The 12,487-nt window shown below is 51.1% G+C and overlaps 6 protein-coding genes across 6 annotated transcripts; 4 read left to right on the top strand and 2 right to left on the bottom strand.

Moving 5' to 3' along the window:
* Nucleotides 1–89: 89 nt before the first annotated feature.
* Z520_12336 (uncharacterized protein) lies at nucleotides 90–311 on the bottom strand (the record flags this gene model as incomplete). Its single annotated transcript, XM_016782822.1, has 1 exon — nucleotides 90–311. One exon carries the CDS (start codon nucleotides 309–311, stop codon nucleotides 90–92), a length of 222 nt encoding a protein of 73 aa, XP_016626070.1.
* Nucleotides 312–1,694: 1,383 nt separating this feature from the next.
* On the top strand, nucleotides 1,695–3,178 carry Z520_12335 (uncharacterized protein; the record flags this gene model as incomplete). Its single annotated transcript, XM_016782821.1, has 2 exons — nucleotides 1,695–1,739; nucleotides 1,778–3,178. 2 exons carry the CDS (start codon nucleotides 1,695–1,697, stop codon nucleotides 3,176–3,178), a joined length of 1,446 nt encoding a protein of 481 aa, XP_016626069.1.
* Nucleotides 3,179–3,265: 87 nt separating this feature from the next.
* Z520_12334 (uncharacterized protein) lies at nucleotides 3,266–4,564 on the bottom strand (the record flags this gene model as incomplete). Its single annotated transcript, XM_016782820.1, has 6 exons — nucleotides 3,266–3,306; nucleotides 3,368–3,847; nucleotides 3,899–3,965; nucleotides 4,019–4,060; nucleotides 4,119–4,260; nucleotides 4,320–4,564. The coding sequence occupies 6 exons, from the start codon at nucleotides 4,562–4,564 to the stop codon at nucleotides 3,266–3,268; spliced, it is 1,017 nt and encodes a 338-aa protein (XP_016626068.1).
* A 320-nt stretch (nucleotides 4,565–4,884) lies between these two features.
* Z520_12333 (uncharacterized protein) lies at nucleotides 4,885–8,032 on the top strand (the record flags this gene model as incomplete). The annotated part of the gene is made up of 6 exons (XM_016782819.1): nucleotides 4,885–4,917; nucleotides 5,508–5,717; nucleotides 5,767–5,855; nucleotides 5,943–6,889; nucleotides 6,950–7,436; nucleotides 7,492–8,032. 6 exons carry the CDS (start codon nucleotides 4,885–4,887, stop codon nucleotides 8,030–8,032), a joined length of 2,307 nt encoding a protein of 768 aa, XP_016626067.1.
* Nucleotides 8,033–8,378: 346 nt separating this feature from the next.
* Nucleotides 8,379–9,302, top strand: Z520_12332 (uncharacterized protein; the record flags this gene model as incomplete). The annotated part of the gene is made up of 1 exon (XM_016782818.1): nucleotides 8,379–9,302. One exon carries the CDS (start codon nucleotides 8,379–8,381, stop codon nucleotides 9,300–9,302), a length of 924 nt encoding a protein of 307 aa, XP_016626066.1.
* A 723-nt stretch (nucleotides 9,303–10,025) lies between these two features.
* On the top strand, nucleotides 10,026–11,660 carry Z520_12331 (uncharacterized protein; the record flags this gene model as incomplete). The annotated part of the gene is made up of 1 exon (XM_016782817.1): nucleotides 10,026–11,660. The coding sequence occupies one exon, from the start codon at nucleotides 10,026–10,028 to the stop codon at nucleotides 11,658–11,660; it is 1,635 nt and encodes a 544-aa protein (XP_016626065.1).
* Nucleotides 11,661–12,487: the final 827 nt, after the last annotated feature.

Raw genomic sequence — 12,487 nt, 5'->3', positions numbered from 1 at the left:
TCACCTAGATTTGCACCCTATTCCATCCTGGAACTAGCGGCATATGAACAAATTTCCTCCACGTCGTGTATCTGGCATTCTACATTTTACTATTGCTTCATCGACACCATATTGGAATCTTGAACTGGCTGTTGCGCCAACCAGGTGAGCTCCGGGATCTTACCCTCCTCCAGCATGGCCTCAATCAGACGTTCTTCGCGCGATTGACTTTGCTCGAACACATCCAGAAGCTGTCCCCCGTCCCCAGTTTCCCCCAAAATGCTGTCCCAGTTCTCAGCCACGTCCTCTGGTGTCAGGTCAGGGTGAAACATCCCGCGACGCGTCTACCCTGCACAGAAAAAACTTCTCCAGTCACTCTAAAGTCCTAGTGCAGAACAGGAAGAACGCCTACAGCGACTTGCTCAGCGCGGAGATTCTGCTGCATCCAGGTTCCCAGCTCTGAGCCCTCGAGGGTCTCCTCGACCATGCGCGTATAAGCCCACGGCATCAATGTGTTGCAAGTTATACCATGTTCGCCACCAGCTCCGGCGGGTCTGTATGCCCATCGTGATCACAGCCGCTTTGGCACTGGCATAGTCTGCCTCGTACCCATGAAGACCGCGCATCCATCCAATCCCATTAGCAGAGCTCGTCAACAGGATCCGGCCGTACCCTTGCTTCACCATGTGCGGCCCAAGCGGCACGGTTTAGCTGCAGAGGTCCGCGGACATTGACGCTGGAAAAACGCTCGAACCCATCTCCGGGCTTTTTTTGAACGAGTGTGTCAGCTGGGTTTCCTCCACCCGAGATCCTGGCGTTATTGATGACAATATCGATGCGGTTGAACATTTCGATTGTCCGTGCGACAAGTTCACGTGCGTCTTCATCGGCACCGACTCTTCCTGTCACAACAGCGGCGTGTCCGCCAGCCTGCTTGATCTCATTTACAACAGCTTGGGTCTGTTCAACCTTGTCTGGCAGATCGTTAACAACGACCAAAGCGCCCCGTGATGCAAGCAACAAGGCATGGGCACGGCCAATACCACTAGCCCCGCCAGTGATAATGGAAACTCAACCATCGAATCGAAGTTGCTTTCCCATCCTGAACCTCGTGGATTGTAGTAAATCTCAGAATTTGGAGCCTTCGATTGCCTTGGTGGTGATTGGGTTCTGCTCCATGAATGTCCTCAACACCTAACTAATCGATTATTGCTAGCAAAGGTTCAATTTAACGTTTGCTAGAAACTGGCGGTTAAAACCTTCGCTCTCAAACCGCAACTTCGTTCCGTCGGGCCTCTGACCAGCCCAACACACTGCAACTCTGCTTCAGTATCGAGCCATGGTTCTGGATCAAGCTGTAGTAGGCACATGGATAGGACACATGCAGATCTTTCCGCATTGCCGTTCTAACCGTACAATTCCACCTTGTCTATCGCCTCGACCTTGCAGATCCCTCTCACCACATTTGATTCCAAGGGTCTTACTAGTCCTGATTCTCCAGCTGATGCAGCAGAGTGTCCTTCCCCAGACCGTGCCGTGTCTTTGCTTGATAATGGAGGTCAGGTGCGGCGGAACTCGCGAGCCGTTTTATTTTCTTGCTGAAATGGTTGATGCAGGAAGATCAAGGGAGTTTCCTAATTCCACCCCCATTGCAGGTATAATTTCGATCCACATTGCCCACCTGCTTCATCCATTCGAGTCTGATACATGTGGCAATGAGGATCAGCATCTTGAATCCGCTCCAGCTTACCGACTCAAAGGTCTTAGAACCAACTTCCTTGCTTAGCGACATGTCCAGCACCACGGAGCAGACAAGAAGAATGAGTCGGCCATCATCGGTGCTACCACGTCCCTATTCTTCGCTGGTGGCTTCTTCGGATCCTTCTTCAGCTTCTGGGTCGGGGACCGCTGGGGTCGGAAGATCGTCATTCTGGTAGGCGCACTGATCGTCTGTGCCTCTGCTGCCCTAGCTGCTGGCTCGGTCAACATTGGCATGTTCATCGTCTTCCGCTTTTGGACGGGTTGGGGCGCAATCATGTTGTCCATCTCCGTCCCACTATGGATCCTGGAAACGGTGCCGCCTGAGGTTCGCGGTTCATTTACCCAGTTTCATGGAGTGGCTGTCGACCTTGGTCAGACTCTTGCGGGTTACGTAGGAGTGGGTTTCTTCTTACATGTCTCCAAATCAGGAACTGCGTGGCGCGGGCCACTGGCAATTGGCATTGTACCATGCGTTCCCCTACTGGTGGCACTCTGGTGGCTCCCCGAATCACCTCGCTTTCTCCTGATGAAGGGACGCGACTCGGAGGCTCGCGAGATTGTGCGCAAATTCCACTCTAACGACAACGAGGCCGACGAACTCTTTATCAACGCCGAGATATCTCAGATGCAGACTCAGACGGAACTCAACAAGACTTTGTCTTCCTCATGGGTCGAAATGTTCCGGAGACCGTCGTACCGGAAACGAAGCTTGATGGCCATCTTCCTCACCTTCGCGCTTCAAGCCACGGGCGCCTCCGTTATTGCTATCTACTCCACCGTCCTCTACTCGCACCTGGGCTTTTCCTCCGAGAAACAGCTTCTTCTGCAGGCAGGGATGCAGCTGACCAACCTGCCATTCACCTTCAGCTGCGTGTTCTACACCGAGAAGTTCCGCCGTCCTACCCTCGTGGCCATGGGTATGATGATGCTTGCCATTATACTCTCCGCCTATACCGGGCTGACGTCGACTTACATTCACGTGAACAATGCGTCGGGCAAAATTGCTGCGGTGGCAATGATGTTCCTCTACGTGGCAACCTACTCTGGCACGGTCGAGGGGCCTTTCTACTATTACAGCTCAGAGTTCTTCCCTACTCATCTCCGCGCAAAGGGAATGTCGCTACAATCGTCGACGTTCATGTGGACAAGTATCCTCTGGGCGCAGTCAGGGGCAACGGCCATCGCCGACATCGGATGGCGGTTCTTCCTGATCTTCATCATCATGACTGTCATCTTCTCAGCCATCATCTATTTCTACTACCCTGACACCCGCGGGAAGAGCTTGGAAGAGATTGCGATACTGTTTGGCGACGAAGATCTGGCCACTCTCTCTCAGCAAGGAACTGAGATTGCGGTCACGGTCCAGAAGATTATCGCGAAAGGAGACGATCACGAACAGTCAATTGTTGAAGAACACTGTGAGGATAGGGAAGGGTGACGAAATGTCTAGCTACACTGATTTCCTCTCTATCACAATCCAAATCTCCCTCGTTTCGGTATCTAAGTGTGATGTTTATGAGCCAGGTCAAAATATGGCGATGGCATTCGGGGAGCTACCAACGCCTCCTGTTGTTTTTGTCAGAAAGATTGCAGTTCAGAATAATGTGACTCTCAGAAGATGACTGACCTTCAACGTTCGCCGGACTGCTGGTGAGGAAAAATGTGTATCTGTTGTGTTTCTTACACAGCTCAGCGAGTCGATCCAGATCCCACATTTCACCGATCGGAACACCCCAAAGTGGGAGCAAGAAATGGTGCAAGTGCTCTGGGTCGTCCATAGGCCAGGATTCAAAAGCTGGAGCATCGCTGGCAACAGCACTGAAATAGTTGTCGTGTAGCATCTCTATCGTTTCTCTCGAACGGTCCAGCCCTGCGAAGGTGATCTCCAGATAGCCTTTTGCTCCGAGCTCTTCTCGCCCCTTTTGATCCAGCATCTTGTAGGCATCAGACCAACCAGTGCGGACGATCAGGACATCGCCGTATTCGAACGTGACATTTTGGGCTTTGGCACAAGCTTTGAGTTCCTGCGCTGAGATGTGTCGATGATCGAAAGGATGGTAGGACTGTCCAGAGAAGGAGTAGAAGTCGAGCAAGACGCCTCGTCCAACTGGACCTTGCATCAGCAGGGTGACTGCTCGAAATGGTATATTGTGCTTACCAATTCCTTTCTTGGACCAGGCGTGGATGCCATTTTTGCTTGAGTTTGTTATTTGTTCTCGAGTGGTCTGAACACAAGTCAGGCATGATTTAGGTTTCGTGAATGAAGAGGGAGCCATACGTGATTGTACCAGATATAGCCTCCGCCGAGATCATGTCCAACCTGGAATCATTGTCAGTAAAGAGTGATCCGGGAGATCGAGGTTCGGCCTGTCTCATACATGGCGAAATCCATCCCACTGCGAACTGCTTTGCGTGTTCAAGGAATACAGATCGTCATAAGCTCTTGGATTCACTTGCTTGAGCGTGTGCTTGAAGGGTTCACGTCCAAAAAATGTAGGATAGGGTAACCCTGCGGGGAAACTGATGACGAGGAAATCAGCCAAAGAAGAGTGAGACGGTTTCGATGGAATTTGACTGACTTCAAGCCCGCAGATTCGCCAGTTTGGATCAGAGACGCAGCTTTGGCGATTCTCTTTGGCGTGAGGAGATTCAGTCGACCCAGCTGAACATTGCTGTTAGCAGTCTGGATGCAAGTTGGCTGCGAGGTTGAGCTTGCCTCATCGTCCTTGCCCCAGAACCAAGCTGCATAATGGGGAGCGCCCTCGATGGCTGGCAATTCTTCTAGCTTTGGTAAACTGTTGGAATCTGGATCCCAGACAGTCATTTTGAATGAAACACAAGAAGGATGGTGTTAGACGCAAGAATAATTCGTGCCTCTCAGTGATACTGCTCACGCGATCGAGGAACTACATCAACGCTATGTCAAGGGCGAATGCCTGGCTATTTATTCATGATCTTTGACAGTCCCGAGGTACATATCCGAGTCAGTTCTGGACGAGTGCCATCTGCAAACAGTAAATTCCAGCATTGTTTACTGCCGTAGATAGAAAGGTAAATCGGGCGGAACTGTGGAATTTCTCCAACCGCGTTTGTTCCGCAGTCTCGACCATTGCTGAGCTCTTTTTCAGTAGCCGAGAGCCTGTCATGAGCCGATATGATAGACAATGTGATTTCAAGGTACCTGATACTGGCATGGGCTACATCATATAAGTGAGGCTGTCCAGGTCTAATGCGATTGCTCGCATTTGGTGGAAGCTATGACCTTTTCTAAACTTTTGTGCTTGTCCGTTCAACTCGGAGCATTTTGGAAAGGCAAGCTCTGGGGGCTCCATGGCGAAGCTTTCTTGTCGTAGCATTGGCATTTTGGATCAGGCAGCTGAGCAGGTCTCTCCGTGCGGTAGTGATGTCTCTCGAACTTCCCAAACTGCGCCGTGGTCTCAAGTCTCATCCTTCCTCTCCACGTCTTTCGTGCAATGGGATGGCTAAGCTCGTGAAGCCTCTTTCCCCACAAGCCAGTGTGAATGCTCATCTTGCGTCACGCGGTAGAGATAGGTACCTACTAGTTTCGATAGCAAGACACCTGACCGAAGCACAGGAATCATGGCTTGTCCTTGACTTTTTCGAGTTTGTGAGAAAGAAAAGCTAGGGTGCTCGTGCTCTCCGGCTATCATTCCCCGAACAGTGGGGAACTGGGGACTACTAATCCCCATCTAGACGCGCGGTCTAGGCGTAAGCCCGATGACAGCTTGCTAACTAACACTAGCTAGCTGGAGTCCCTACAGTACGAGTACCCCGCGGTCGTGGGGGAGGAACCCCAAGAAATTGCAGCATCCAAAGACTTCAACGTCCAAGGAAAGATTCAGCTCAGTTTTGCTGTAGCCACCATGGCATCTGCGAAAGGAGAGACTACCCATCAAGCTCCCGGACGCACTCGAGCATCCGTCGCCTGCACGGGTTGCCGACAAAAGCGGATCAAGGTTTGTTCAGACGCCCAAGGTGTTGTAACACAAGGTCTCATTTGCGCAGTGCGTTACAACAGCGGGCAACAAAGTGTGCAACTACTGTCAAGACAATGGACTGGAATGTGTCTTCAAAAACGATGATGAGCGAAAAAGGTATGCTAGTGGTACAGCCATGGGCACTCTCGCGCGCACTGCGCGAGTAGATGCACCAGAGGTCAGCAGCACACTGATTGCGGGTAGGCCAAGATCAAGGGTTTTCATCCGCACCCTCCTCGAGCATATGGAGCTCCTGGAAAAATACTTGAAGGAGATTGACGGCGACGTACTCCCACAGCCTCGGTTCCCCGGTCCCCAACCTCAACCTCGTCAACTGATGCAGCCACAGCAAGCACAGCTACAGCCCCAGAGCACGCAACCAGTGGAGGAAGCAGCTCAACAGGTTTTCAGATCTATGCCTGAGAAGAGTCCAGACTACAGCTTCGATGTGGCACAATTGACGTCTCAGGATTATGGTCTTGTTGAAGAAGCTCCGCTTGAGAACGAGTTACAGAGACACATGTCAGCTTCAAACAATACCTGCGCGAGCGATGCGGTTGCTCCACCTCCAGTATTCGACAGTCGTGTCGAAACTCTTCGCACAACAGCCGACGAAATGCATTCACTTTTGTTCGACGTACCGCCACTGACATATGATTCTGCCACGGGCCAGCTGCGCCATTGGACTCCCACTACGAGCTATCAACTTTACGCAGACCAACTTACTGGCTTCCAACGAATACCTCAAGGCTCATGGCACCTGAGACAACGACTACACCACATGATCAACGAGCTCGATCTAAAAACCCACGACCATCTAATGTCCTGTTTCTGGACTTACTACAACAGTACCATGCAACTGGTCGACCAGACCGCTTTCGAACGGGACAAGGATAGTGACAAACTTCATTATTCAGGGTTCTTGCACATCTGTTGCCTCGCGATAGGCTTCAGGTTTGCTGATAAATCCCGACCAGACATCAAAGCACTAGACCGGGGCGATAGACACAGTTCGTTGCAGATTAATGCCAGGCATTTTGTCGAGACGGAGCTCGAGAACTTGCGGGGCTTGACCACGATACAAGGACTGCTCATCCTGGGCGACCTTGAATACGCAGTCGGCAGGGACCGGCAAGGTTGGATGTATGCCAGTATGTTCTCTCTGATATCTTGCCTCCGCTAATAAAGAAGCACTGCTAATTCGGCGTCAGGCCTTGCTTGTCGCTTCGCCTTCGAATTAGGCTTGACGATGGATCATACAAAGTCAAATTTGCCGCGCTCAGAAATTGAACTACGATACCGTCTCTTACGGGCATGCGTGTTCTACGACAGGATCTGGGCAATATTCTCGGGACATCCTACTGTAATCAGGACTTCCCACCTGGCTTTGACTGGCCTACATCCTGTGTATTCTCCGAGACCCGGATCCGCCCCCGGAAGCCCAGAGCAGACGCTCGAAAGTTCAGCAGACACAGCAGCATGGGATGCTCTCCTGAGGCTGATGGAATTGGCAGTCAAAGTGGTCGGTCATGTCGCTCAGGTGGTGACCACAGCAACTCGCGACCAGGATGCCGCCAAGCTTATGGCAGCTGCTTCACTGCACAGCGAACTCAATACCTGGCAGAGGCAGCTCCCTCCTCCTCTGAGGTGGAACACTGAGAATTTCTCGACCTCTTCGGGCATTTTCTTCTTCATGCAGTGAGTTGCCCACCCGGTGTATGTGTCAGAGTTTAGCTAATGGAGTGCAAAATAGCCAGCTGTTTCACAGCACGGTCATCCACTTGCACTGCTCCTTCGTTTCCACCACCAAATCTCAAGTATACCAGGGCTTGATGGGCGTCTCCCAAGTCGGACCCACCTTACATTTCGAGGCATTGTCACAAAGAATCTGCTTGGAAAATGCCGTCAGCATCGTCCAAATCATGGACGAGTGCTGCAAGAAGCTTGGAGTGCGCTCAGCCAGTGTATTCATCCCCCAGTCGACGTGTGTCGCGTTGACCACCCTCCTCGCGAATCTGTCCGATCATGAGAGCACTTCAGGCGCGGCTGAGATACTCCGGCATGTTCGAACACTAATGAGCATGCTCAAGAGCATGGCCGAGTACTATCGAGTAGCGGAGGACATCTGCACTGTTGCGAATCATCTTCTACCGCCCGGGGTCGATAACTTGGCAGAGTCCCTCGCTGGCACCGAAGCCTTCCAAGGCATACCGTCGGCATCTTCTCTGGGATCTCACCCTTCAAGAAAGTCGGGCTCAGGGGCAGACCACGAAAGGCCCACATTTGCAGTATAAGATGTATGTGTAAATTAAACCTGGCTGTTGCAAACACGGTTTTGAACAACTTTTGCTTCCTCCTAACCAAGTGCATAGGCTGTAAGAGTTCGTCCAATTGGAGACGGTAGTCTTTCGTATAGAGCTAGTCGGCATGTCTGTCTCCGAATCGGCTAATGGACTCCTTGGTACACAGGGACGATATATCTACAGGCAGCTAGTCTAACAACGTGCCTTGCCTCTATCGAACGCACAGAATACTTCTTGCTAAGTACCTACCTAATGTCAGGCTTTACTGGTAATTTCCCCTATATCCCAACCAATTCCTCTCATCCGTCGTTCCTTCTTGGAATCACTCGCTCCAGCCATGTTGGTCCTGATCGCAGGCGTGACCGGAAGTTTCGGTCCTCATCTTATAAGATCTGCTTTGGCACGCAATCATCAAGTTCGTGGAGTTGGACGAAATCCAAAAAGCCTCCCACAGGACCTTCGAAACAAACTTGAGTCATTCGTTGAAATTGAGTCCTATGAGGACGCTGCGGGATTGCGACGAGCATGTCATGGCGTGGATGCAGTGATATGCGCACTGAGACCTCTTGCGAAAATCACCCTCGAGACCCAGTTATGTCTACTGCGACATGCCGAAGATGCTGGCATCAAGGTTTTCGTGGCATCGACCTGGAACTATGACTGGACTCGGCTGCGCTTCGGAGACCTGGCACACTACGATCCTGACATTGCGTTCAAGCGACACGTTGAGATGACCAGCTCCATCAAGCCAGTGTACTTCCTCACTGGATCGTTTGCCGAGTACACCTATTCACCACTTGTTTTCCCCGTTCTGGACAAAGGCGATGGATCAGGGAAGAATATCGAATACTGGGGCGAGCCCGACCAAATGTATGACTGGACCAGCATGCGCGACGCGGCAGAGTTCACCTTTGAGACTTTGGGACAAGAGAGCGTGAAGCAAGGCGAAGGAGGAATCTTCACGTTCCGCAGTGGACAGATGAGTCCGAGACAGATCGCCGCCGCTTACGAGAAAGTGCACGGTGTCAAGGTCGGCTTGGTCTGTAAAGGATCGGTGGCAGAGCTCGAGGAGATCGCTCTCAAGGCCGAAAGAGAAGGCAACATTCAGAACTATTGGACTTACCTCATCTACTTTGTCCATCTGTTTACATTGAAAAGGATCTGGACGTTGCAAAATCCTGAAGAATGCCCCCAGATCAAGAGAACCACTCTTGAAGAAGTGGCAGCATTCCTGCCTGAAGCCAACATAGGAGAAAAATGATAGACTTGCCGTGGCCAGATATGCACACGAGGCTCAGGATGGATTTCCAAATCTAAGTCTCTTGCTTTACTCTTCTTCACCATTGATAAATGCCCACTCCACGCTCTATAATTTTGATGTTCGGCCTAGTCATCGTGGTGATAGACATTCTCCTGCTAATGCTTCAGACTATGCTCCTCATTAGCTCGGCCGGGCTGAAGAATTGTGCACGTGGCTATTTGCAAAGACTGCACCTTTGATCTGAGAACTATCGCTCTGCTGTTGGGATGTTCCTTCTTTCTACCCACCACAGAATGATGTGAAAGGATCGGCAGAGTCTCGTCCACCGCTCGGACGAACTTGAAGTTCCCAAACTTCTTGGCTGTGGAGGAACAGCGGAAAATGAAATCCTTCCACATTACTCCGGACTTACCCTGCACGTGTGTCATGCCACCATTCCGATCCTCATCGGGTGTGGCTTTGGCGAGTTGGAGCCTTGCCTAACTCGAGCATTCTTAGTTCGACTCTCGTCGGTTCACTGATCATGTAGGCGACACATTGAACTGACCGACTGCTCATTGCCTAACCATCTCCGGCTGGAGTTCGGCAGGAAGGTTTAGATCTCGAATACAATCACCAGCATATCAATCATGGCGCCGTTATTTTCTCTTCAGGACTCCTCGGCATGTAAATCGAAGTCTGAAACTTCACGTCGACCTTTCTTCCAACATCGTCTGAATCAAAATGGGTTCCATGGGCGCGGACAAACAATGGGAGGTGCTGATCGTTGGCGGCGGGTTTGGGGGTATGTACCTACTGAACAAGCTGCGCAAGTTCGGCTTCAACGTCCACCTTTACGAAGCAGGAAGTGAATTTGGAGGCACATGGCACTGGAATTGTTACCCTGGAGCTCGCGTCGACTCCATTGTCCCAACCTATCAATTTTCATCAGAAGAGACGTGGGATCAGTGGGAATGGTCTGAAGCCTACCCCAAGCGCGACGAGCTCGACGCATACTTCCGCCACATCGGCAAGCTTTGGAATCTGTACGCGGATGCTAGCTTTCACTGCCGTGTGGTAAGCACACATTGGAATGCCGACGAAAAGATGTGGACGTGCGAGATTTCGAATGAGCAAGACAACACCACCACGATCGTCAAGACTCGCATGGTGCTTTTCTGTGCAGGTCTTGCATCGGTGCCATATAAGCCTCCTTATCAAGGAGTCGACGACTTCGAGGGAACGATATACCATACCTCCAGATGGCCACACGAAGGCGTCGATCTCAAGGGAAAGAGATGTGCTATTCTCGGCACTGGCGCCACTGGAGTTCAAGTAACTCAGGAAATAGGGCCTATCGCATCGCATCTCACGGTGTTCCAACGAACCCCGAACATTGCACTGCCCATGGACCAAGCGCCGCTACGACATGAGGACAACATCAAGATAAAAAAAGATCTCCCAGACATCATGGAGATGGCCAAGACGACATGGGCAGGCTTCTTGATTTCCTGGAATGAGAAGAATACTTTCGACGTCACACCGGAAGAACGCGAGGCGCTATATGAAGAACTATGGAACAAAGGCGGCTTCAACTTTTGGGTCGGCAACTATAAGGATACGTCCGTCATCTTTGAGGCTTCTGACGCTGCCTACAAGTTCTGGCGAAAGAAGACGGCGCCGTTGATCAAAGACGAATGGAAGAGAGACAAGTTGTGTCCGGAAGTGCCACCCAATCCATTTGGTACCAAGCGCATTTCCCTTTACACGACTTACTATGATATCTTCAACCTTTCTCACGTTGACCTCGTCGACATCAACGAAACTCCGATTGAGTCGTTCACAAAGAAGGGTATCCGATTAGCAAATGGAGATGAACTCGAATTCGATGTCATTATCCTGGCCACAGGCTTTGATACCATCACGGGCGGCCTGACTCATGTCGACATCCGCGGCACCGATCCTTCTTTCACACTGGCCGAAAAGTGGAAGAAGGGCTGCCACACCTATATGGGCATGTGTAGTAACGGATTCCCCAACTTCTTCTTCGTCTTTGGACCACAGTCGCCCGCTCCATTCTCGATTGCACCTAACTGTATCGAGTACCAGGGCAACTGGCTCACGGACATGCTTCGGGACCTACGCCGAGACCACATCACGACGATCGAATGCACCAGGGATGCTGAAGAGGAGTGGAGGGAGCAAATCATTGCAAATGGAGAGAAAGGACTATTCAAATACGCAAAGAGTTGGTGGTTTGGTGCCAACATTCCCGGAAAGGCGAGGGAGTGCTACATCTACATGCAGGGGATGCCGCAATATCGGAAGACATGTGGAGATATCAGGAAGCAGGGTTATCCAGGCTTCGTGTTGAAGTGAGGATCAATCAGATGAGTTGAAGCTTGAACGAATGGTTGACAGGTGTGCAAGAGGTTACAGAGAATGGTTGATAGATATCGTGCGCTTGTACTTGCTGTATCATGTAATGAACAGTATCTTACATCCTGGATCAACCTCATAGAATTGGTCTTTCTCGACGGACCAGAGAGAGCGCGCAGTCAGAGAGCAGTCCATTAGTACCAGGACAACCCAAGCTGCAATGCCAGCAACTCTCCGATCCGCTGTTGGCGGTCACACTCGAAACCTGCGAGTTCTCATAGTAGCCGATATTCAGAGCAAGGACACAACTTCTGCACAAAACGTCCCCGCCAATATTTTCAAGGGTGTCTCCGAAGGTTCGGCATAGAAGTGCCCGACTTCTGCCGATAAGATTGATCTGAGGCCCCAAATGTTAGGCTGGAACCTTGGCCATTACACCAAGGTCTCCTCCTCTTGCCATACAGCCTTCGCAACGGCGGTGCCCCCGGAGAATGAGACCCAGCACCCTACAGAGCTGGCTGTGTTCCTTGAGATTACCCAAGTACTTCGGCTTCTGCATGGGTTGTCCAGGTAAGTATCCGCACCTGGGTCGATGATCCGCGCATCTGCAATACGGTCCCTTCGCAGGGGATATCTCAAGCCGATTGTTTTGTCGGCCTATAGCCAAACAGTGCCGATGGGTCAAGGTGAGCTTCACATGCAAACGCTTGCTTTTACGGATTGAATGCTCTGGCAAGCTTGTGCATCTGTCTATATTATAGATGTGATTATCTTCCAGGTCGGCCATTTATCTTGATGTAAGTGACGGTCTAATTCGATCAATCTTG

The sequence above is a fragment of the Fonsecaea multimorphosa genome (assembly GCF_000836435.1).
Source record: "Fonsecaea multimorphosa CBS 102226 unplaced genomic scaffold supercont1.54, whole genome shotgun sequence".
Lineage (NCBI taxonomy): Eukaryota > Fungi > Ascomycota > Eurotiomycetes > Chaetothyriales > Herpotrichiellaceae > Fonsecaea > Fonsecaea multimorphosa.
The sequence above is the reverse complement of the archived record's forward strand: the minus strand, read 5'-3'. Positions and strand labels throughout refer to the sequence as shown.